The 26377-nt window shown below is 46.9% G+C and overlaps 1 protein-coding gene across 4 annotated transcripts in view; it reads left to right on the top strand.

The window, feature by feature from the left end:
• Nucleotides 1-26377, top strand: part of PEMT (phosphatidylethanolamine N-methyltransferase) — a 93402-nt gene that overhangs the window by 27070 nt on the left and 39955 nt on the right. For all 4 annotated transcript variants that reach the window (XM_080981262.1, XM_080981260.1, XM_080981261.1 and 1 more), the window contains 2 exons: nucleotides 11197-11312; nucleotides 22589-22734. In XM_080981262.1, coding sequence (XP_080837388.1) covers nucleotides 11197-11312; nucleotides 22589-22734 — 262 coding nt within the window. The remainder of the gene's footprint in view (nucleotides 1-11196; nucleotides 11313-22588; nucleotides 22735-26377) is intronic.

The following is a 26377-nucleotide window of genomic DNA, read 5'->3' as shown; positions in this document are numbered from 1 at the left end:
GGCAGGAGTTGACGCTTCTTAATTGTTCCTTTCTCGAAAGCATTGCACCCGGACTGCGGACTCCCTTTTAAAGATATACAAATACCTTCCTTCTAACACTCGCACCTCTCAATGGATGCCTTGTTTGTCTCCGGCTGCACCAGCCCTGAAGAACTCAGAAAAGTGTCCCATGGAAGCGAAACTTCAATGCATCCTCTTCCCTGCAAACGAATCATCTCTGCTTCTTGGATGCACTTTGATCATTACTGCTTTCAGACTCTGAGAATCTTAGCAGAATCCATTTCCTCCACGTCAGAGCGCAGAGACGAGCAGCTTTCTAGGAAAGAGCAGGCTGGAAGGCTGGAAGGGACTGTTTGTTCGAGTTCTTCTGCCTTGGGATGCAGTTGGCTATACTTAATTTGGTTCTGCAAATGACACTTATTTGTGCAGACTTTTCATCTTCGCACTGTTTTCCCCTTGCAGACTTCAGATAAAAGCAGAGGGGTGTGAAGAAGACAAAGAAGACACTTATACAGTGGTACGTTGGTTCTCAAACTTAATCCGTTCCAGAAGTCCATTCCAAAACCAAGGCGCGCTTTCCCATAGAAAGTCATGCAAAATGGATTAACCCTCTTGGGCTTGCTGATCAGAAGGTCGGCGGTTCGGATCCCCGCGACAGGGTGAGCTCCCGTTGCTCGGTCCCAGCTCCTGCCAACCTAACAGTTCAAAAGCACACCAAAAAAAAGTGCAAGTAGATAAATAGGTACTGCTCCGGCGGGAAGGTAAAAGGTGTTTCTGTGCGCTGCTCTGGTTTCAGTGTTCCGTTGCACCAGAAGCGGCTTAGTCATGCTGGCCACATGACCTGGAAAGACTGTCTGCGGACAAATGCCGGCTCCCTCGGCCTGTAAAGCAAGATGAGCGCCGCAACCCCAGAGTTGTCTGCAACTGGGCTTAACTGTCAGGGGTCCTTTACCTTTTAAAACACCAATTTAACATGAGTTTTACTATCTAACCAGATCATTGATCCATAAAATGAAAACAGTAAACAATGTACTGCAGTCACACAATCAATCAATCAATCAATCAATCAATCAGCAGCTGAACTGGGTTCCACACAGTCACAAAAACAAAAGGCCACAACAACGCAAAATAAATAGCCAAAAAAGACAGACCTCAGCGCAACACTCAAAACGGAAGTCAAATCAGAAGCGTAACTCAAAACGGAACATGTTCGGCTTCCAAAAAACGTTCATAAACCGGAACACTTCCGGGTTTGCAGTGTTTGGGTTCCAAGTTGTTTGAGTATGAAGGTGTTTGAAAACCAAGATTTGTGGTTCCGGGTTAAGGCTGATGAACCTTTTCAGCCTGAGAGCTGCATTCAGGGAAAACTAGAACTCATAGATATCCAGAGAAGCTGAATGTTGGAAGTTGCTGGGTATCAGAAGTGGAGAGAGTGAGAGCAGGATCAGGGCCATAGTTCTCAAATCTTCCAGGGTCTGCATGCAAAGGGTGGACCTCTGGAGCTCCTGTGGTTTGCATGCCTCAGAGCTCCAGAGTGCAGTTTGCTTTTCCAGTAACAATAAAGGGGAGTTGTGTTTAAGGAGCCTGCTTCATCCTCCTAGGTTTTCCTGCTACTGAGACACAACACCCCATTCCCAGTCTCTCTTTCTGCCTGTATCAAGTGCCTGTGTGATTTGTTGCAGCATAAGCAAAAGAGACACAGATATTTCCCTGCCCGGAGCTGCTTGCAGAGCTGCTTTGTGGCGGAGTGAAGAAGCCAAATGATGCGCTATACGTGGGGCTGCCTTTGAAGGTGACCCGGAAACTACAAATAATCCAGAATGCAGCAGCTAGACTGGTGATTGGGGGCGGCCGCCGAGACCATATAACACCAGTCTTGAAAGACCTACACTGGCTCCCAGTACGTTTCTGTGCACAATTCAAAGTGTTGGTGCTGACCTTTAAAGCCCTAAATGGCCTCGGCCCAGTATACCTGAAGGAGCGTCTCCACCCCCATCGTTCAGCCCAGACACTGAGGTCCAGCTCCGAGGGCCTTCTGGCAGTTCCCTCCCTGTGAGAAGTGAAGTTACAGGGCACCAGGCAGAGGGCCTTCTCGGTGGTGGCGCCCGCCCTATGGAACGCCCTCCCATCAGATGTCAAGGAAATAAGCAACTATCTGACTTTTAGAAGACATCTGAAGGCAGCCCTGCTTAGGGAAGTTTTTAATGTTTGATCTTTTACTGTGTTTTTAATATCCTGTTGGAAGCCGCCCAGAGTGGCTGGGGAAACCCAACCAGATGGGTGGGGGTATAAATATATTATTATTAGAAATGCTTTCAGGGTACACATGAGCAAATATGGATGTGGAAGGTTTTTTGTTGTGGTGATGCATGAAAGACGGGAGGGATTGGTGACCCTTGAGCACACGGCTCGTTCCTGGATTTCTTGAGGTGTGTTTGCCTGAGGAGTGATCCGGTTTTCATTCCAGATCTCTGCGCCTTCGCCTTCTGTGCTCTGAGTTGGCAGCATTCCCGACTGCGTCTTCCCTAATTCCTTCCCTAATTCCTTCATCTGTTTTGTTGAGCGCGATGGCTGCATCCCAGCATACGCCTCCCTTTTGCCTTCAATGATGCACCTGTTCATTCCGGAAGCCTTTCATTCCTTATTTCCTGCCTCCATTAGTCAACGGCATCCTTGAAGGCTGCTGGGGCCTTTGGACATCATCTAGGCTTGTCTTGCTACCCTTCCGCTGCTGCCTGTTTGCCATAAGAGCCCAGCTGCAATTCTTCAATAAAGAATGGGAATTTTTAAAATATAATTTATCTAGGAGGCCACTGTAAGCAGATGAAAACATTAATAGGATTCTAATAACACTTGTAGTATAGCAAATATTATGGACAACATGGAGAGATATAAAATATGGATTATGAAATAATTTGCAGTTGAGAAGGTGGACAATAGGACCCATGGAGGGGAAGGTAAAAAGTCTTCTTCTTTTTTTAAATGATATTTATTAAAGTTTCACATGAAAAGAGACACATCAATAAAAAAAGAATTTAAAAATAAAAAGAAAAATACACAATACAAAATACAAAAAGAAAAAAGAAAAAACAGTTAAAAACAATTCCATCTTTTCATCACTACTTTTAGATTTACTTATTTCCTGGACCTCCTCATACCTCCCTCTTTTGTATTCCAATTCAGTTTGTTTGTCCAGCAATTCCTTTCCCTCCTTTTTAATCCCAATCCTTAATCTTAATATAATATAACATTAAATTTTTACCTATTAAAAGCCAATTTTCCATTCTTTTAACCTTTTTAATCCTAATCCTTGATCTTGATCTATATATAACTTTAAAGCCTGTACAGCTAGAAGCCACTTAATTTCAATCCATCATCACTCTAACATTCTTTAATTTTGGGGAAGGTAAAAAGTCCAGAGATTTGGAGAAATCTCTAAATATATGGATATGTAATTTGTATTGTTATAATTATATATTTGTAAAATCAAATAAAAATTACTTTGGAAAAAATAGAGAAATCCCCTACCAAAAAAGAGAACTCTGCTGTATCCCTGGAACCAGTGATGTACGCAGAAAGACAGCCGTTGTTGTTGTTGTTGTTGTTGTTGTTGTTGTTGTCGTCCTCTATATACCCTCCCACCCAACAGCTCAGGGATCAATGGTGTTTTGATGGGGCTGTTCTTCTTTGGCAGCTTCCAGATAATATTAGCACCTGTCTCCCCTTGTGTTACCCTTCAATTTTCAAAGCCTGCCTCTTCCCTTTTTATGTCATACAGTGGTACCTCTGGCGACGAGCTCCGCTAACCCGGAAGTAGCTGCTCCTGCTTGCGAACTTTGCCCCAGGATGCGAACGGAAATCGCTCGCCGGAGGCCCCATTAGTGAAAGCGCTCCTCAGGATAAGAACGGTTTCAGCTTAAGAACGGACTCCGGAACGAACTAAGTTCGTAACCAGAGGTACCACTGTAGTAGGGATTTTTATATAAATGGATAGATACTGGTGGATAGCTCAGCTGTTTAAAGCATGGTGCTGGTATCCCCAAGGTCACAGGTTCAGTCCCCAAAAGGGACAGTTGCCTATTCCTGCATTGCAGAGGATTGGAGGAGATGATCCTCAGCTTCCCTTCCAGCGCTATGATTCTATGAGAACAAGATGCTGAACAAGATATGTTGTTGTTGTTGTTGTTCTTTAGTAGTTTAGTCGTGTCCGACTCTTCGTGACCCCGTGGACCAGAGCACGCCAGGCACTCCTGTCTTCCACTGCCTCCCCCAGTTTAGTCAAACTCATGCTGGTAGCCTCGAGAACACTCTCCAACCATCTCGTCCTCTGTCGTCCCCTTCTCCTAATATCAGAGTCTTTTCCAGGGAGTCTTCTCTTCTCATGAGGTGGCCAAAGTATTGGAGCCTCAGCTTCAGGATCTGTCCTTCCAGTCAGCACTCAGGGCAGATTTCCTTAAGAATGGATAGGTTTGATCTTCTTGCAGTCCATGGGACTCTCAAGAGTCTCCTCCAGCACCATAATTCAAAAGCATCCATTCTTCGGCAATCAGCCTTCTTGATGGTCCAGCTCTCACTTCCATACATCACTACTGGGAAAACCATAGCTTTAACTATACGGACCTTTGTTGGCAAGGTGATGCCTCTGATTTTTAAGATGCTGTCTAGGTTTGTCATCGCTTTTCTCCCAAGAAGCAGGCGTCTTTTAATTTCATGACTGCTGTCACCATCTGCACTGATCATGGAGCCCAAGAAAGTAAAATCTCTCACTGCCTCCATTTCTTCCCCTTCTATTTGCCAGGAGGTGATGGGACCAGTGGCTATGATCTTACTTTTTTTGATGTTGAGCTTCAAACCATATTTTGCACTCTCCTCTTTCACCCTCATTAAAAGGTTCTTTAATTCCTCGTCACTTTCTGCCATCAAGGTTGTGTCATTTGCATAGCTGAGGTTGTTGATATTTCTTCCGGCAATCTTAATTCCGGCAAGATATATTGGACTCCAACTCCCACCAGCCCCTGCCTGCATGGCCAACGGACAGGAATGATGGGAGTTCAGGTCCAACGATATCTGGAGGACACCAGGTGGGGGGTGGCTGGTCTAGATGTTAATTGGTGTCCTGTTGGCTTTCTTGGCTGATAGTTGAGTGTTTTCTGGAGTTGTTGCTTTACATTGGATCCCTCCCTCTCTTTAACTGCGGGGGCCCATATGAGAAATCCATGTGCCAGATCAGAGAATTCCTTTGTCGCCGGAGGGGTGCGTGTGTGAAAATCAATCTCATTTCAAGGAAGTTCATCATGCAAAAATCAATGTCTGTCAATCTTGTCATGCAGCCTGGGAACGTGTCCTTTGCGTCTCCTGTCGTTACAGTGGATGATGAACACCAGACTTAGATGTTCTGGGTCTTCAGTTCTAAAGACGCAACAACGGATCTGCTAACGAGACCCAATTATATGCAGAAATGTGCATTGGGGTTCTCATTCATACACACAACAAGACACCCAAAATCTCAGCCAAGTAACACAAGCTTTTGCCTGGCTGAAGGTCCCAGAAATGCAGTTCTGCTTTGCACATAATTTTTTTATTTTTTGTTTTATCTTTTAGAGCTGTGTTCTCTCGTGCCTACCAGTGGTGTACATTCCAGCCAGGCAAAAGTCTGGATGGTGATAGCCTGGCATAAGTAGCCTATGATCATGTAAGCGCATGGCTGTTGTTTAGTTGTTTAGTCGTGTCCAACTCTTCATGACCCCGTGGACCAGAGCGCACCAGGCACTCTTGTCTTCCACTGCTGCCCACAGTTTGGTCAAACTTACGTTAGTCACTTCGAGAACACTGTCCAACCATCTCTTCCTCTATCGTCCCCTTCTCCTTGTGCCCTCCATCTTGAGAAGATTTTCCTGGGTTAAAAAGTCGTCTTATATGCCAGAACATACGGTAATAGCAGATTTGAATTCCCCACACCCAAAAAACCCTATTTTTAAGACCCCTTGCTGAAGAAGTTTGTAAAAATTACGTTTCACTCCCTAAAATGACACGATATACGCCACACACAGAGTTGTGCCGAACAGCTATAAACAATTATACAATGTGCACAGGTTTGTCCAGAATCGACCTGGTCACAAGGGCCGTCATAGCTGCTGTTGTTTTTGCTCATGGCCTGGGGTCATTGTGATGGAGGCCACGTAAGGACCTAGACAGGTAGATTAGTGCAGAGCAGGAGAAATCAAAACCTCCCCCCGTATGTATTTGGCATTGGAGTGTACGTTTGCAGTAAGCCGGAGATAAAAATGGAATGGCATAAAATAGAACGGGGGCTGAGTTTGAAAGCCGAGATGGCATAAAATTAAAATGCAATGTGTTTCAAAGCCGGGACCGCTTGGCTGATGGAGAAATCGTATATCCATGTCCCCGGAACAAATACTAAATATGAATGAATGGCAAGGATATATGGTCTGCGGAGCACGGAAAAGCGATCTGGGCTATTTCCAGCTGATTAAATTGGAGAGGCTGAGCAGCTTTCCAATTAAAAAAAGGAAGAAAATGGAGCTGGGGGGGCGGGCGGGTGTGGAGAAGCCACCACACTCATTGCAGCCAGGATGTTAAATATTTGATATGATTTTTGGGGGTGGGGTGGGGGAGCCATTTTATTTTCTAAATGTCATCATTTAATGTTTATTTATTGCATTTATAATTCCCCTTTCGCTCCACGGAGTTCAAGGGGGTAAACGTGGTTCTTCACCCCTCATCCTCCTTGTATCCGCACAGCAACCCTCTGAGGTAGGTCAGGCCGAGAGGCAGCGACTGGCCAGCAAGGTCACCCAGCGAGCTTCAGGTCGAGGGAGTGGGATTTGAACCCTGGTCTCTCCCAGGTCCTAGTCTGACACACTAACCCAGGCATAGGCAACCTTCGGCCCTCCAGATGTTTTGGACTACAATTCCCATCATCCCTGACCACTGGTCCTGTTAGCTAGGGATCATGGGAGTTGTAGGCCAAAACATCTGGAGGGCCGAAGGTTGCCTATGCCTGCTCTAACCATTATGCCACAGTTGCTCCTAATATCTAAATAACAGCAATGGAATCATCTCATGAATCTGTTTTGGGAAGTGGCATCTGCTTGTCTGCTGTGGGAAATTATTCTGGATTAGATGAGCCTTTGGTCTGGTTCAGCAGTAGGTTTCTTTCTCCTGTGCTGCTCCACATCCTCCTTTATGGCTTTGGCCTGACTGCAATGTGTCCTTTTGCTAGGATGGTGCCTCTAACATAGAATCATAGAACTGTCGAGATGCAAGGGACCCCAAGGGCCATCTAGTCCAACCCCTTGCAGTGCAGGAATCACATCTAAATAATCCCTGGCAGATGGCCATCCAACCTCTGCTTAAATACCTCCAAGGCTTGTGGCCCCTAGGTGAGGAGGCCCTCCAGATATGGGGCCTCAACAAGTGCCCGGAGGCCTTACCTGGTCAGAGTGAGGCACCTGGAATATGAGGATAAGGTACTGAAGCCCAAGGCTTTGTTGATGCACAGGAAACTGAGGCAGTGCCAGAGAAACCTGCCAATGGGCAGGAAACCACAAGAAGAAAGCAGCTGGAGGGAATGATTCATTGTTTCAGCTGTCTCTATACTGATGCACAGAATATGGGAAACAAACAAGATGAATTTGAGTTCTTAATACAGGATGCCAAATATGATATAACAGGCATTACTGGAACCTGTGGTGGGATAGAATCATAGAGCTGCAGAGCTGGAAGGGACCCTGAGAGTCATCTAGTCCAACCCTCTGCGATGCGGGAATCTCAACTAAAGCATCCGTGGCAGATGGCTACCCAACCTTTGCTTAAAAACCTCCGAGGAAGGAGAGTCCACAACCTCCCAGGGGAGACCGTTCCACTGTTGACCAGATCTTACTGCCGGAAAGTTTCCTGATGTTTCGTCAGAATCTCATTTCTTGTAATTTGAAGTCATTGGTTCGCATCCTACTCTCTGGAGCAGCAAAAAGCAAGCTTGCTCCATCATCTTCCATGTGACAGCGCTTCAGATATTTGAAGATGGCTACCCTATCGCCTCTCGGTCTTTTCCTCTCCAGGCCAAACATATCCCACTCCCTCAACCGTTTCTGAGCACACGTTTCCGAGCACAATTCAAAGTGTTGGTGCTGACCTTTAAAGCCCTAAACGCCCCCGGTCCAGTATATCTGAAGGAGCGTCTCCACCCCCATCGTTTTATGGGTCCACCTCCGAGGGCCTTCTGGTGCTTCCCTCACTGCGAGAAGCCAAGTTACAGGGAACCAGGCAGAGGGCCTTCTCGGTAGTGGCACCCGGCCTGTGGAACGCCCTCCCACCAGATGTCAAAGAGAACAACAACTACCAGACTTTTAGAAGACATCTGAAGGCAGCCCTGTTTAGGGAAGCTTTTAATGTTTGATGTATTATAGTATTTTAATTTTATTTGGAAGCCGCCCAGAGTGGCTGGCGAAGCCCAGCCAGATGGGCAGGGTATAAATAATAAAATTATTATTATTATTATTATTATTATTATTATTTATTATCAACCGTTCCTTGTAAGGCTTGGTTTCCAGACCATTTATCGTCTTGGCCACCCTCCTCTGTGCGTGTTCCAAGTTTTGTTTAATATCTTTCTTAATGGGATGCATGCAACTCCCACCCCAACCAAAGGCAGCTCTAGAACTAGCGCTGGGAATGTTTCTGCACACCTAGATCACAGCATCGGAACCAGCAAACACGTTTTGCAGATTTGTACTTGGTTTTCTAACCTTGTCCCGTAGCATCGTTCATTCCAAGTGACACTTTTGACAAGCAAATTGATTTCCCATCCGAGGCATCAATAACTGGCTGCGCATTCTTTTTCTGTTTTTGCCTGCCTGCCTGTCGGATGATGTGGCGCCATTGCTCCCCATGAGTCAGCAGCCTGTTGTTGGTGCAAAAAAAGCAGCAACTCGCCTTACCCTCATCCCTTTACAGCCAACCCTTGCCCGGAGCTCCAGTTATAGCAGCGTTGGTGACGCACGCCTCCTGTGCCCCCCGTCCCCCCTTTCCCTTTTAAATTGAATTTACAGCTGCAAACTATTTACGCTGGCAGAAAGGAGGAATGGTACATCTGCACTTGATCACTCTGCCATCGCGGAGCCGTCCGTTGCAATTGCGGAGCCGTCCATTTGCATGAGTAATCGAATCAGCTTGCAGGCTCTGGGTCTGTTGACTCGCGAAGCCTGCAGCAAATCTGACTGGTGGCTGGTTTTGCCCTCTGGTAAAAAAAATAACCTGCCCTGATGCTTTATTCCTCCCAGGGCAGAATGCAGTAACGTCGTGGCTTTTTTAGCCTGAGGGCCACATTATGACACTTCAAGGACAGAGATATCAGGATGCTCGGCACCCTAAACGGACTACAGTTCCCAGAATCCTTTGGGGGAAGCCATGACTGTTCAAAGTGTTATTAGCATAATGCTTTCGGTGTATACTGCAGATGGAGCTATGAGGGTCATGTGGCCAACACAGCTGCTCCTGGTGCCATTTGCAGAATCAGCCCTCAGTGTACACCACCCCCACCCAAAAAACACCCATAGGGGAAAAGGAAAGAAGCTGAGCTTACTGTCGTTGCATAGGGTGATTCCATCCCTGTGTTACGGTAAAATCTGGGTGCGGGGCTACTCTGCCACCCAGCTCGTCGGACTAGGTCCGCGGGTCCCTGCGGAAGAAAATGAGCTCAGCCGGAGACAGGAGCAAACTGCAGAAGATCCAAGTTTATTGCGCAACAGGTTCAAGGCGAGATTGAACCGCGAGAAAGGGGTGACATGAACTTTTGAAATTTCCCTCCATGTCCCAGAATACAGTGCAAAATACATCCCAGTTACATCATGAATACATTAAGAAGAGGTTGGGTTACACAGATTACATCATAAATACATTAAGAAGAGGTTGGGTCACACAGGATTAACATATGGAGGGGGGAATATGCAGAGCTGGAGATATGCGCAGATAAGCACATCCTGAGTACCTGATGAGAAGACAATGGTCCATGTATGCATGGTCTGCCACCTGGCCTTGCCCGGAGGAAAGGCTTGGCAGAGTGATTTGACAGGATTAGGGTCTTGACACCTTGCTTGAGGGATTATGGAGGACAGGGGAGGTGTCATGGAGAGAAATTGAGCAAATTGGCACGTTGATTTTCTATGAATTTTATAGATTTTAGTCCCTTTTGACATTGACAATTGGAAATAAATGGATATATTGTAGCGAAGAAGGAGGTGAAGAAGACATGCCCCCCTTCCGTATCACCTGCAATAAAATTGTATAGATTTGCTCTTCTCCAAGAGAAACACATGTTTGTTTGTTTGTTTGTTTGTTTGTTTGTTAAATGTCTGCTCTGCCCTACCTCCAGAGGAGTCTAGGGCAGGAAACAACAAGGTGCAGCAATACAATTAAAATGAAACATTAAAAAAAAAAAACATTACGAACCTCTAAAACTCCTTGGCTCAATATACCCCTACTTGAAGGAGCGTCTCCACCCCCATCGTTCAGCCTGGACACTTAGGTCCAGCTCTGAGGGCCTTCCGGCGGTTCCCTCCCTGCGAGAAGTGAGGTTACAGGGAACCAGGCAGAGGGCCTTCTTAGTGGTGGCACCCGCCCTGTGGAACGCCCTCCCTTCAGATGTCAAGGAAATAAACAACTATCGGAAAGCAGCCCTATTTAGGGAAGTTTTTAATGTTTGATGTTTTATGGTGCTTTTAATATTCTGTTGGGAGCTGCCCAGACTGGCGGGGAAAACCCAGCCAGATGGGCAGGGTATAAATAATAAACAATAACTATTACAGTGGTACCTCAGGTTAAGAACTTAATTCGTTCTGGAGGTCTGTTCTTAACCTGAAACTGTTCTTAACCTGAGGTGCCACTTTAGCTAATGGGGCCTCCTGCTTCCGCCGCACGATTTCTGTTCTCATCCTGAAGCAAAGTTCTTAACCCGAGATACTATTTCTGGGTTAGCGGAGTCTGTTAATTAAATTGTTCCCCTCTGAAACCTCAGTTTCTCTGCCCACAAACAAGAGTGGAGACCTTTGGGAGTTCATTTGCACCCAGCTCTGGTTGTTTCCAGGCGACAAAATTGGGAAGTTGACTGATCTGGCCAGCTTGCACCCTTAAGCATTCCTGTCTCTGACGCACCTTGTTTTTTGTTTGTCCAATCAGGTAGCGAGATGGGAGTACAGGACCCGGTCGCTCACGCGTCTCTTCCGTTCTCCATACCTGGCCTGTTACTGCCTGGGAGCTGTCATCGTGTTCCTTAATTTCCTGCGGAGCCACTGGTAAGGAGCATTCTTTTGGGCTAAATCCGGCCGATATTGGCCGCTAGACACCGGAAGCCGTGGCCGCAAGGGGCGTTGGCCACATTCACACCATACATTTAAAGTGCTGTGGTAGCACTTTAAACTACCACAGCATCCCCCAAAGAATTCTGGGAGCTGTAGTTTTTTTAAGGGTGCTGAGAGTTGTTAGGAGACTCCCCATCCCCCTCAAAGAACTACATTTCCCAGAGCTCCCAAGTGGACCAGTATCAAGTGCACGTCTGTCAAGATGGCCGTCTGTCATGGATGCTTTAGCTGAGATACCTGAATTGCAGGGGGTTGGGCTGGATGACCCTCAGGGTCCCTTCCAACTCAACGATTCTATAAATTTATTTACGACACTGCCTGTTGTTGTTGCTGTTGTTGTTGTTAAGGATTTCACTACTGCCATTTTAATAATTTTTCCCAAAAAATAACCATTAGTGGTTCTTTTAGTATAGTTTCTGTAGTTAGGAGGGATCGTTGTAAATTTTTGCAATGGATAATAAAGGAAAGAGAGGAGAAATATATCGTTTTGCACCGATTGTTCCTGCTGCCTTTTTCTCCTGCGGGAAGCAAAACATATCTCTAGTGTGCTATTCGAGTGTTTACAGAATTCCCTGTTTGGAGAAGCATGGAGGATTATCTGTGCACTTAGCTGGCAGGTCAATTCAACTCCCCTATCTGCGATATGACAAGATAACGCCTCCCACACTGCCCCAGCTTGCTCATAATCCAGTATGAATGATGTACTGTACATTATGGTAATGTGTCCTCAGGTGTTCTCGGTGCAGCAAAGGTAACTGAAGAGGCAGAAGCTGGCTTCTGAGCGGCTTTGCCGAAATCCGCAGTGATTTCAGGGAGCTTTTATCTCTCCTTGTTTGGAACTGGTTCTGCGGGTGTCCGAGGTGGGATCAGTGCACCAGGCCAAGGCTGGATCCGACCAAGAGCTTAGGAACCGTGGGGTCCACAGCCCATCTTGGACCCTCTGCCACCTCCTGCCTGAAAAGCCACACGCTCTGCCACCGAGGTTGGAGCAGAGGGATAGAGGAAAGTTCTTCTTTCTCTCCCATAGTGCCAGATGCGGGGAGTTTCAGGACAGATAAATGGAAGTCCTTCTTCACGCGGTGCGCAGTTAAACTGTGGAACTCACTGCTGCAGGAAGCTGCCAACTTGGATGGCTTTAAAAGAGGACTGAGCAAATTCTTGGAGGGGAAGGCTAATAATAATAATAATAATAATAATTTTATTTACCATATTTTTCACTCTATAAGACGCACTTTTCCCCTCCTAAAAAGTAAAGGGAAACGTGTGTGCGTCTTAGGGAGCGAATGCAGGCTGCACAGCTATCCCAGAAGCCAGAACAGCAAGAGGGATTGCTGCTTTCACTGCGCACTGATCCCTCTTGCTCTCCTGGCTTCAGCGTAAGCAACGCAAAGCCTCCTGAGCGAAGAGGAAAGACCATTTTCTTAGTTCTTGTTTTCCTCCCCTAAAAACTAGGTGCGTCTTATGGTTGGGTGCGTCTTATAGAGCGAAAAATACAATATACCCCGCCTTCCCTGGCCAGAGCTGGGCTCAGGGCGGCTAACACCAATAAAATAAAATCACAGTAAAAACATAATAGGGGAAAAAGAGAGGGAGGAAAAAACCCAATTTAAAATACAGGTTAAAATGCAATTTAAAATGCAGCCGCATTTTAAAATAGCTGATAAATCAAGACCACAAGGGGAGGGAAACATAAGGGTCAGACCGAGTCCAGACCAAAGGCCTGGTGGATCAGCTCTGTCTTGCAGGCCCTGCGGAAAGATGTCAAGTCCCGCAGGGCCCTAGTCTCTTGGGACAGAGCGTTCCACCAAGTCGGGGCCAGTACTGAAAAGGCCCTGGCCCTAGTTGAAACCAATCTAACCTCCTTGAGGCTCGGGACCACCAAAGTGTTGTTATTTGTGGACCTTAAGGTCCTCTGCGGGGCATACCAGGAGAGGCAGTCCCGTAGGTACATGGGTCCTAGGCCGGGATGGAGGCAGCAAATCTTCATACAAGCTACGACCCCCTCCATAAGGCAGACCTCAAACAACCCCCCGAAACCAATTCCTAGTATTTGTGAGTGAAGGGGGTCAGGCCACAGAGCTCTTGCAAACTGCTGAGATAATTCCCAAAGCTCAATGGCCTCAGTTCATTACAGCGCAGACCACCAGCCGTTTTTATTGGCAACGCAGCATTTTCCTGGAACTCTTCTGCGATAGGATGCAATTGGATCATAATTGATTCCAAGGTAATGGTAGGTTCAGGGCCCACTCGGCTTATGTAACAGGCAGATAAGCATGTTCGAGTTCCTCCTAGGTCAGTTTCGCTGGAGGAAATCTTGCGGCTGTTTGCTTTTCACTTTTTCCGGGACTCTCCATAAACCATGCTATCAGCTTCCGGACATAAACAACACCTGGTAGTAAAAGGAGGACTACTCTTTGTGTACAGAGGCTTGTTGCCGGGCTGCCAGCAAACTCAGCTGGTGGCTTTCATAAACGGCTGAAGGCTTGCAAGCCAATATATCAATGGAAGCGTGTAATCAATGGAAGCGAGTGGGCAGAGAATTGGCTTCCTGGTGCCAGTCTGATCTGTCTGATCTCTCCTTCCAAGCAAGAGATCTGTGGACTCAGCACAGTGAACCTTTCTTCCTAATGAATCTTGGCCGACTGCATTGCTTTTAAGGCACATATTTGCATACATGGGCATAGCCGGGGGGGGGGGGGGGGGCAGTCAATAAAAATCCACAAAAAAATCCTTAGCAAACTGAGGTCCCCACTCAACCCCAAAAATCCTGGCTATGCCCATGTTTGCATACCCTCCAATGAAAGTAGGGATAGCCTAATAATAATAATAATAATAATAATAATAATAATGTACTCTTTATACCCCAACCATCTGATTGGGTTGCCCCAGCCACTTTGGATGGCTTCCGACATATATAAAAACATAATAAAACATTAATAATAAAACAAATAAATAAATAAATAAATAAACCTTCCCTATACAGGGCTGCCTTCAGATGACTTGGGGGTCAAATAAATCCATCCCTTCCAACATTTCCCCGATAGAAATAGGGAGATCCTAAGGAAATGTGAGGACAAGGGTGGCGCTGTGGGTGAAACCACAGAGCCTAGGACTTGCCTATCAGAAGGTCAGCAGTTTGAATCCCCGCGACGGGGTGAGCTCCCGTTGCTCGGTCCCTGCTCCTGCCAACCTAGCAGTTCGAAAGCACATCAAAGTGCAAGTAGATAAATAGGTACCGCTCCGGCGGGAAGGTAAACGGCGTTTCCGTGCACTGCTCTGGTTCACCAGAAGTGGCTTAGTCATGCTGGCCACATGACCCGGAAGCTGTACGTCGGCTCCCTCGGCCAATAAAGCGAGATTAGCGCCGCAACCCCAGAGTCGGCCACGACTGGACCTAACGGTCAGGGGTCCCTTTACCTTTAAGGAAAAGTGAGACATACCGGGATCAAATCAGAAACTGGCGGTTTCTGTAAATCCAGGATTCTTTGGAAAATAGGGACACTCAGAGGATCTCGTAATATGCTTATTTGCTTGCATAAGAGGCTGGAATTGTGTTGTTATGGGAATGCTGGCCTCATGGTAATCTATAATCTCCTGAGTAGGGCAGGGGGTCCTATTTGGTTTACTGTTCTGTGGTGATCTGTAACATGAGAAAATACCGTACTTTTTGCACCATAGGACGCACCGGACAATAGGAAGCACCTTGTTTTAGAGGGGGGAGAACAAGAAAAAAAATCTCCCCCTCTCTGCCCAGCGCCCCTTCAGAGAAGCGGCAGGAGGCGCTGCGCAGAGAGGGGGAGAATTTCCCCCCTCTTGTTTTCCCCCTCTAAAACAAGGTGCTGTTTAAGGTGCGTTCAGTCGCCTTCAGGAGGCTACCTTGGAAGCCTGGAGAGCGAGAGGGGTCGGTGCGCACTGACCGCTCTCGCTCTCCAGGCTTCAGGTTCCTTTCGACCTGCTCTTTGGGGTTGGCGGGGGGAAGCCCACCACCAGCCCCAAAGAGCAGGTCGGGGAGCAGCGGAAAGCTTCTATGGCTTCTTTAGCCCCACACACGCTCTCCCAGCTGGAGAGGGGCTCCTGCCATAGCCGCGTGTCACCTCTCCAACCAGGAGAGGGTCGCGGGGCTATGGCGTCTTCACTCCATAGGACGCACACACATTTCCCCTTCATTTTTGAAGGGGAAAAAGTGCGTCCTATAGAGCGAAAAATACGGTAACTTATGCAGGTAAAGGAGTCCTAGATGGTTAAGTCCATTTGAATTCGACTATGGGGTGCAGCACTCATCTCGCTTTTAAGGTCAAGGGAACCGGCGTTTGTCCACAGACAGCTTTCCTAGTCATGTGGCCAGTATGAATAAACCGCTTTTGGCGCAACGGGACACTGTGCTGAGTTCCAGAGTGCACAGAAACTCCATTTACCTTCCCGCCGCAGCGATACCTATTTATCTACTTGCACTGGCGTGCTTTCAAACTGCTAGGTTGGCAGGAGCTGGGACAGAGCAACGAGAGCTCACCCTGTCGCTGGGATTCGAACCACACACGTTCCGATCGGCAAGCCCAAGAGGCTCGGTAGTTTACACTACAGCGCCACCCATGTCCCAAATCATATATATATATATTGTTAAAAGGGACGCAGGTGCTGCTGTGGAGTAAACCACTGAGCCTTGGACTTGCCGATCAGAAGGTCGGTGGTTCGAATCCCTGCAATGGGGTGAGCTCCTGTTGCTTGGTCCCTGCTCCAGCCAACCTAGCAGTTCAAAAGCACGCCAAAAAGTGCAAGTAGAGAAACAGGTACCTCTCCAGCGGGAAGGTAAACAGCGTTTCCGTGCGCTGCTCTGGTTCTCCAGAAGTGGCTTAGTCATGCTGCGCACATGACCCGGAAAAAATGTCTGTGGACAAACGTCGGCTCCCTCGGCCAGTAAAGCAAGATGAGCGCCGCAACCCCAGAGTTGTTTGCGACTAGACTTAACTGTCAGGGGTCCTTTACCTAAGAAGCTAGACTACTGTACAGTGGTACCTCGGGTTACGAACTTCATTCGTTCTGGAGATCCGTTCTTAACCTGAAACTGTTCTTAACCTGAGGTACCACTTTAGCTAATGGGGCCTCCCGCTGCTGCTGCGCCGCTGCCGCACAATTTCTGTTCTCAAAGTTCTTAATTTCTGGGTTAGTGGAGTCTGTAACGTGAAGCGTCTGTAACCCGAGGTACCACTGTACAACGGTAAAATTCTCATTCCCTGCTCTGCCCACTTCTTGTCTCTGACCCCGACCACCAATTCCATGTGGACCCTGGAAGGTTGCCCCGGGGGGGGGCGGGAATGTGACCATTGGACTGCAGATATGCCCCCATCCCTGCCATGGGCAGTCAGACGAGATCTGGAAGGCACCAGGCTTGGCGAATGCCAGTTTAGATAACAGGAGCGAGGGACGAATTCTTGAGCAACGTTTGATGAGCGCCAACTCTGGGCATGACACACGTTTGTGCTCTTTGACTAGTAGGAACATACGCAGAGGCAGAGGGAGGCCAAGGCAAAGGGCAGACAAAATGGAAGGGCTGCGTTGTAAGTGGCACCCGCTTGGCTAACGCAGGCCCTGTAATCCGAGCGTCTGGTTACGTCAGAAAAGCAAAACTGCCTTTCTGTGTCATTCCTTTGATTCCTGCCCCCACCCTTTTTTATTTTCTGACTCACCAAATGCTTTCCCCAAAAGATGCACATCTACCGAGTCGAATAAAGCCAGGCTGTGCATTAAATAAAATTGCTGCTTTACATTCATCTGCCCTTTCCAAAATCTTGCTCTTTTCGTTCAGCTGAGTGACGGCTACAGATCGGCTCGCACTTCCTTTTACATGAAAGCGTTTTCATATTTAGTGGGATGGGCCTGGTTATGTTCTTCCACTAGAGTAAGAATGAACAAGGCTGGTTGTGGTTGGGTTTTTAAAGAGATATTTTTTATTGATTTTCACAAGTTTTTCAAATTTACTTGTATTTCAGTATATGTCTTTTCTTGAATTTTGACTTCCCACCTTACTTCCCTGATGTTCTTATTCCTACCCAGTGTTTCCCCCCCCCTAAAAAAAAGTTTAGGGGTACTCTCATTTTCCTACTCATATTGAAATACTACCCCTCGATGAGGCCAAACTTAGATTCACAAAATGTTTAGGGGTATGTGTCCCCCTGCGTACCCCCAGAAAAAAGCACTGCTCCTACTTTATACCTACTGCTTTATGAGAGCACTTTAATCCAGTGCTTTTTCATTGGGGGATGCATACTCCTGAACATTTTGTGAATCTAACAGGAGAAGAAACTAAAAATGTTCAAAAAAGTAGTTTTTTTCTCTAGCATGGTGGCAAGCTGCCCCGGTACCCTCATTCCCAACCCCCCCAATGCCAAGTGACCCCAGCTAAACCTGAGACGAAACCCAACAACTTCGGGCCAAAAATGACCCAACACTGCCGTTTCCAATTGACGTTTTGCTGGAATCGCTGCTTACCGCATTAACCGGAAAGCTGAGACCCGCCAGGGTGGCGTAAACACCCCCCCCCCCCCGAAAAGGTGTAAATTGGACCAAGAGGGAGAGTTCTCATTGGCTGGAAGGGGGCAGCTATTGTGTCTTGACTGCTTTCCACCTGCTTCCCGCCGGTAGGTGTCAGAGCCAAGCCTTTCATAAGCCCAATTCCTGGCGCTTTCCTTAAGAAAACCAGCCTCTCCTGCGGGCCTCGCTGCCAGACTGTTCTTTTCCATGGCTGATAATGAGACTGCTTTTCTAACAAGCCCGGCCTGGGTGTTACGTGTTATTTGGGTCAGTATGTAACTGTTATCACAACAAGCGCCCTTTTCTTGGCATCAATTTCTCCTCTGCCCGTATATTCCCTTGCTAAAATTATCCCTCCTCTCTCCTCGTCGGGTCAACCCCGTCCAGCCCCTCACTGGCGTCCACTTCGGCTTGGAGCTCCTGAACTTTAAGCCAGGCTCGAGAGGGAAGGTTCCGCAGGAGGGTGTGGGGTGTAGTGGTTAGAGCAAGGGCCGCCAGCATGGTGCCCTGTATGGTGCATCCCATCTGCCATCAGCCCCAGCCAATAGGGACAGTGGTCAGGGATAATGGAGGCCAGGGTCCAAACAGCATCTGGCAGGGCGCCATGGTGACGGCCTCATCAGTTTGGCTTTTCCTGTGATTGGTTCCAATTCTGCCTGCACTTTCCAAGCACAATTTAAAGGGTTGGTGCTGACCTTTCAACCCTAAATGGCCTTGGCCCTGAAAACCTGAAAGAGCGTCTCCACTCCCAGCGTTCAGCCCGGACACTGAGGTCCAGCGCCGAGGGCCTTCTGGCAGTTCCCTCCCTGCGAGAAGTGAGGTTACAGGGAACCAGGTAGAGGGCCTTCTTGGTGGTGGCGCCCGCCCTGTGGAACGCCCTCCCATCAGATGTCAAGGAAATAAACAACTATCTGACTTGTAGAAGACATCTGAAGGCAGCCTTGTACAGGGAAGTTTTTAATGTTTGATGTTTTATCGCTTTAAAAAAAAACAAAACTGTTGAGAGCCACCCAGAGTGGCTGGGGAAACCTAGCCAGATGGGTGGGGTGTAAATATATTATTATTATTATTATTATTATTATTATTATTATTATTATTATTATTACAGTCCCGGAGCTGGAGCTCCACACCATGTTGCATGATAATACCCAGAGATCCCTTATGTTGACAAGGCTTGTGTTAACTGTAAAGCAAAGGCAGTTGGTTGATGGCTCCAGCTGAATTTTTAACAGATGTCACCAGCAAGATTGACTACGGACTGATTCCATCCGCCGAGAAAGTCGGTGTTTGTTGTTATGGCGGAGAGCTGCAAAGTTTATTTACCAGTTCTGAGAGGACGTGGGGGGGGCGAGGCAGGAAGGGAAAGAGACCTGAGTTCGAGCACTGTGCAAATAAAAACTATGATTCAGAAGCCACAAATCATTACTCCAGGAGAAAATGGCCCATTACCCTTTGCAAACAGTTTCCCTCTTCTCCGTAGTCAAAACACCAGGTGGCCTCATACAAGATTCGGATGGATGGAACCCCTTGTTTGCCTAAGTCGGTGTTTCTCAAACTGGGGTCTCCGTCTGTTGTTGGACTACAACTCTCATCGTCCATAGCTAGCAGGACCAGTGGGTCAGGGATGATGGGAGTTGTAGTCCAACAACAGCTGGAGACCCAAGTTTGAGAAGCAGAGAAGCCTGAGCAAAAGGGGCATGGGACTGTGGGGTTGAAAGGGGGACTCCAGTGGCTCTTCTGCCAAGCCTTGAGCCCAGAGGGGAATGGCTTGGGTCTGCCTTCAGGCACCAGCTATCTAACTCTGCCTAATGGTAGAGCTGGTCCTCTTGCCCAGAGCCAAGTGAGACCGTAAGAAAAGACTCCTGGAGCTCAGCAGCCCCTCTCCCTGCTTGCGATTCCCAACAGTGTGGAAATAGTAGACCTAGGGTTGCCACCCACCCTATATCATACAGGATTGGCCCTTATTTCTTTTATATATATAAAAATATATATAAATGATTTTTATTGGTTTTACATATCATCACATTATGTAACACCGTACCCTCTTATTTTATCTCTTTGGCTCGACTGAGCTTAACAACTTCCCACCCTTCCATCGGATGGTTTACAAAATTAAACTTTAATAATAATAATAATATTCCAACCGGATATTAAAAACAATCCAGTGTCAGACGTTAAAAACTTCCCTAAACAGGGCCGCCTTCGGTTGTCTTTTAAAAGTAAAATGTAAAACTTCACATCTTTACATTTTGCTTCGTTTCTTAAGGGTGCTGAGACGTGCTTGGAGACTTCTGTTGTCCTCACAGAGCTGCGATTCTCAGAGTGGTTTAACAATCAAAATTCCTCTTCCCCCCAGAGAAGTCTGGGAACTGTAGTTCTGTGAGGGGAATAGGGACCTCTTGACATCTCTCAACACCTTAACAAACTACAGCTCCCAGGATTCTTTGGGGGGAAGCCATGGCTGCTTAAAGTGGCATCATAGTGCTTTAAATGTATGGCATGAATGCGACAGAAATTCTTCTCCCTTCAAAGAATTCTGGGAGTTGTAGTTTAAGAGCGCTCAGAGCTGTTAGGAAGCCCTGTTACTGGGAGCTACAATTCCCTATGAAGAGCGTCTGTTAAACCACACTGGAAATTGTGAGGAGAATGGGGGAGCTGTCTACTCTTCACAAACTACATCTCCCAGAATTCTTTGGGGGAAGATGTGACAGTTCAAGGCGACATCATAGCACTTTAAATGTTCGGTTTCAATGGGGCCTAAGCACTCTTTCCACAGGAGTTGACCTGGTCTGATCCCAGCCCAGACCGGACGCTTGCACTGTTTTAGTTTAAAAATAAATATTGGAAGTTTTCCAGAAGGGGCTTTCCGTTGTTTACTACCACCTTTCCCCAAATATCTAATTTTAGGCTCCAGCTGTGGAAAATGTGCTGACGCTGTGCCCGATATGTGAGCTATGTGAGCTATGCGATATTTTGGAAGTGTGAGGGAGGGAAAGGACCAGATAACAGAGCAAACCTTTCTCAACTCCTGTCTGAGATGGATGTTTTTGATCGGGACTCAGTTGTGTAGTGAGTTCCCGCCCGCCCCCCCCCCAGTGGAAATAAAGACACATGACACAATTATTAAGGTTAATGGGCTAAAAAAAGGCCACAACTTTATTGGTTACAGGTGATGAGCGGTATTGGCTTAGGCATTGGTCCTAACCGACTATATCCGACTCCAGCCCGTCTGCTTGAAGTCTGGGAAGGGTTAACCACCAGTAGGGGGAGTCCTGCTGATGCACATCAACTAGGAACACCCCCTGGGGTCACCGATAGGCCCTCACCTCCCCAGGCTACCTCCTGATGGCGCTACCTCCCCTCTTCCATCTACAGAACTATACCAATGCCTAACCACCAATACCCAGAAAGTTGTGACGATTTGCTATGAGGTAGGCAAAAACCAAGTGGCTGGTGCCAATTTGCCAAGTGGAAAAATTCCTACCAGGCCCCTCGACGGCGACCAACCAAGGTCCATAGCAAGGTCAAGGAACGAAAACCTTAAAGGGCAGGAGGGTGGGAATCAGGAACAGCTGGTAGGCGGCAAAGAGGGAGATCCCTGGCCGCGCCTGCGTTGAATAGGGCAGGTCACACCCCCAGAGCTAGCCTATTGGCTGGCCAGGGGGTGACACGGCTGGGGATTCCCCCAATCGCGCAGGGGCTGGGCCGTGATGCCCGCAACCCCACCGCAGAGCGGAAGTGGCTTTGCCCAAGATCACAGGTGGGCTCGAACTATCCTGCCACTCTCAGGGAGTCAAGTGTACAGTGAAACTTTCCACTTGTACAGCAACTCAGGGACTACCGTATTTTCAGTTTTCTGAGAAACAGGAAGAACTCTGTTGGCCAAGGAGGATGCGGGGCCAGGAAGGAACCCTGTGGCCTTCCCATATATTGCTGGTCTCCAGCAATTCGTCCCTAACCATTGGTCATGCTCGCTGCAGCTTATAGGAGTTGGAGTCCATCTGGAGGTTTCTCATCTCTGCTGAAAAGCTCAAAGCTCCACGGAGTTTTCTTGGGATAATTTCAGGCATCTCTGTGGGTCTGACTCAACATTGTGTTCCAGCTGGCAAAAGAAACTCAAATATTTGGCCAAGATATGAAGCCCTTATATCGCATGAAGCTAGAGCTGAAAATGCTTCCCATCTTGGTTTTTAAAAAAATAATATTTATTGGTTTTCTATTTAGTAATACAATATACATTCACATTATTATTATCTACTTTACCGCTCTGGCTCCTTAGAGCCTATCAACTTCCTTCCCTCTCGCTTCATGGCTTTCAAAATTAACCTTTGTATCATTGCGTTTTGTACATTTTCCAATTCTAATTACACTCATATATAGAATTACACTCATAAATATAGAAGGGGAGAAAATTCCTCATTACAAGATTTGGGACAACCCTGCTAGTGATGTTAATTGCTTACAATAATCTTTCAAATATCGTTTAAATTTACTTCAATCTTTTTGGGATACTTTGGGATACTACAATTTGATACAATGAATAGTATACCTTATTTATTTAAAAGTACAGCCAGTTACGTCTTGTGTGTTTATTCAATATGCCTTGGTAAGCAGAGAGAGAGAGAGCAGAGAATGAGACAAGATAACCAGGAACCGCTGGTCTTCCTCTTCCTTCCTTGCAGTTTCACAGAAGCCATGAAGAGCCAGCCCAAACTGAAGGCCCTGGATTCCCTCTTGGTGCACTACACGAGTGTAGCCCTGATGTCCGTAGGCATCGTGTTTGTCACTTCCAGCTTCCTGGCCCTGGGATTCATTGGAACATTCTTGGGTAAGGCTAAAGGTCGCTTTGCTAGACTGCGCGTTTATTTATTTGTTGCTTGTTTGTTCCATATATCTGTTTCCATTCCAAACTGGGATGCAAGGCAGCTCCTAAGGCATTTTTAATTTTTACTGAAATCATTTTTATATTTGAGCCTACGGCATTTTAAACCATCCGTTATCAAATACAGAACGATGAAAACAAACAAGTTGGAAGCAATACAGTGATACCTCAGGTTAAGTACTTAATTCGTTCTGGAGGTCCATTCTTAACCTGAAACTGTTCTTAACCTGAAGCACCACTTTAGCTAATGGGGCCTCTGCTGCTGCCGCTGTGCCGCCGGAGCACGATTTCTGTTCTCATCCTGAAGCAAAGTTCCTAACCTGAAGCACTATTTCTGGGTTAGTGGAGTCTGCAACCTGAAGCGTCTGTAACCTGAACCGTATGTAACCCGAGGTACCACTGTAATTAAAATACATCCTGGTGCAAACGTCAACAGACATAAATCTGACACCATTAAGTTAGAGATGCGTTAACAAAAGGCCAGCATTTAAGCTCAGTTGGTAAGAGTGTGAGACTCTTAAACTCAGGCTCGTTGGGCAAAAGATTCCTGCATTGCAAGGGGGTTGGACCAGGTGGTGCCTTCTAACTCTGCAATTCTATTCTTGTTCCCAAAAGCCTGTTGGATCATGAATGTCTTCACCTGTCAGTGGAAGGACAGCAAGGAAGGAGCCAAGCTGGCTTCTATAGCAAGGGAGATCCAAAGTTGTCAGGGGGCAGCCACCGAGAAGGCCCTCTCCTGTGTCCCCATCAAACGTTCCTTTGAGGGTAGCAGGACCATGAGAAGGCCTCCCCAGAAGATCTTGAAACCCAGGCAGGTTCATGTGCGGGAATATGGTCTTTCAGAAAACCTGGACCTAAGCTGTGAAGGTAGCTTTAGGTAGCACTTTCTCCAGTGACTAATCTCTTAATCTAGAGATCACTTCCAAACAATGGAACTAGACTTTGCCTGTGATCTAGCACTCCACAGGTAAAATGACACAATTACAAGGGAAGTATATGGCTTGTTGTTTTGTTTCACATGGAGTTTGTGATGGTCATCTTATTAACTTGATTTGTAATCCACCTTCCAATGCAGGGATTCTCAAGGTGAAAAACAACAGCAAAAGGACTGGTGGGAGGGAGAGACGAAAAATAAACACAACAGTATTGATAAATCCAAGCACAGTTAACAGCAAAGGAAGAAGTAATGGTAGAATGTCCCTTTGCACCTTGTAATAAACAAAAATCTGCCCTTATTCTCTTATGGGGGACACAAGAGCCCTTATAGAGTCCTTTGTAGGTTCTCTATCGTTCAGAGAAAAGAACAGAGGCCAACCAGAGAATGTTGAGAAGCAAAGCAGCTAGTAAGCCTGATCTTTATTAAACTGTTGCAACAGGGTGCTCCCTTCACATGCAGGAGAAGGAGGAGGACCCAGAACAAAGGTGTGTCCGCCCTTATGAAGACATTTTAAATTGGAGTCCAAGACCACCCCCAGACACATCATACCTGCAGCATAGAAAAGGCAGTCTACAGCAGAAATCTGAGTGCGTTGTTTACCTCCTGTCTGGCAAGTTAACTGTTAATTCTTACTTGGCTGGATACCCTGGGAAGCCTAGCCAGTCTTTTGTAATGATAAATACTTAGTTCCTGAGCCAGGTCACAGGCTCACCCTATTCATACACAGATATACCCTTAAGACAGGATTTGTGAAGGCTAAGTCAATGGGGAGGCTTTTCCATTTTCCTTTGACTTTGCAGAGAAAACATTTGGTCAGTTTGGGAGTCAAAATGGTTCCAGGGCTGTTTTCCTGTGCTGCTTCAGACATGTGGTTTATATATTTATGTACACGTTTGCTTGGTACATTTATGAACATTTATTATATATATATATATAAGACCTTAATTTTTTTATTTCAGTCTCAACAAGCTTAAATGTGAAAGTAGAGCAAACTGTGTGTCTCTCTCTTCTTATTTCCAAGTGTTCAGCCGTGCCAGTTTCAGACTACTTTGTGGACTCTGGGGGCAATCTGTGGGCCTTGTTAGACATTAAGTTAGAGAGAATGATAGAACAGCCATTAACAACTATTACCGTGGTGGGTGATTTCAGTGCCAGAATGGGAGGTAGTAATATTGTTATGGCAGAAATAATTGGTTTGTTGAATGAGGACTTGGGGGAGATATCTCCCAGGCTATCAAAAGGTAAGACTACTTCAGCAGTGATTAAGCCAATCAGCAAAGTTAAGTGGGGACGATGCAGAAAACCAAAATAAAGCCAACTTCATTTTTTGCATGTTGTTAGAGCAGAAATACAGGGATAGAATCATAGAATTGTAGAGTTGGAAGGTTCTGCAATCTTGTCCAACCCCCTGCAATGCAGGAATCTCAACTCAAGCATCCATGGCAGACGGCCGTCCAACCTCTGCTTAAAAACCTTGAAGGGGAAGGTGTTATGTACTGAGTTGAATAGGATCCGAAAGGCAGCAATGTGATTGGTCCTAGAACAATAGGGTCCAGAATGCAGCAGTCTGATTGGTCCTAGAACAATAGGGTCCAGAATGCAGCAGTCTGATTGGTCCTAGAACAATAGGATTCAGAATGCAGCAGTCTGATTGGTCCACAGGAGCCACCCAATCCAGCTCCAGGTGGAAGTGAATTCGCAACCTGATTAGCCTACAGGAGAATCCCGGCATTAGCCAATCACGTGGGGCCCATTGTGTAAATAATGTATATAAGGCAGACATTCTGGGGGAACTTCCATCCCTCCTCACCACTATGAGCTGAATAAAGAGCATGAAATCCACTCTCGACTCTGAGTATATTTCAGAAGGAGAGTCCACAACCCAGGGGAGACCATTCCACTGTCGAACAGCTCTTACCACCAGAAAGTTCTTCCTGACGTTTAGTCGGAATCTCCTTTCTTGTAACTTGAAGCTATTGGTTCGAGTCTTCCCCACCACCTCCTAACCATTTTGAGTTGTCCCCCCACTCCACCCCCCAGTAAAGCTCCTAAACTGATAGTGGGCTGGAGTGAGGGAGGAGGAGCATAGGGTGCAAATTAAAATAACATGGTATTGAGCACCCTTGCCTTCCACTGGCTGGCTGTTCCCTACAAAGGCCTCTATTCTGATCCTATTCATTCCTCTGGAGAAGTGATACCGCAAGCGAGGGGAGTTCGATACTTCCTTGTTCCCCCTTATCTGTGGGATGGCGAGGCAAAAGTCAGCACTTAGGAAGGAGATCTGGGTGTGGGTTCAGGACCATGGATAGTTCTCCTGCAACTGCGACCAAAAGAGGACCAGTGTTGTCTTCTGGGTCCTTGATGGTGATGAGGTTTTGAGCTTCTTGTCTCTGCCTCGATCCCCTGAGAAGTCTGGACTAAATGTCAGAGCCGGCTGGCAGAGGTATCTCCTTGGGGTTCACAGGTGAGTAGGTGGGCTCTGATGCCCACACACCTTCACAGCAGGGAGAGCAGGGCATGAATCTCTCCTTGAGGAGGTATAGCAGCTCTCGGGGCTCATGTCATCCTGTGGTGCAGTGGTTGGAGTGCCAGTCTAGGACCTGGGAGACCAGGGTTCAAATCCCCTACTCAACCATGAAGTTCACCAGGTGA

Source organism: Podarcis pityusensis (assembly GCF_964106645.2).
Source record: "Podarcis pityusensis genome assembly, chromosome: 14".
Taxonomy (NCBI): domain Eukaryota; kingdom Metazoa; phylum Chordata; class Lepidosauria; order Squamata; family Lacertidae; genus Podarcis; species Podarcis pityusensis.
This window is presented reverse-complemented; position numbering and strand designations above follow the sequence as displayed.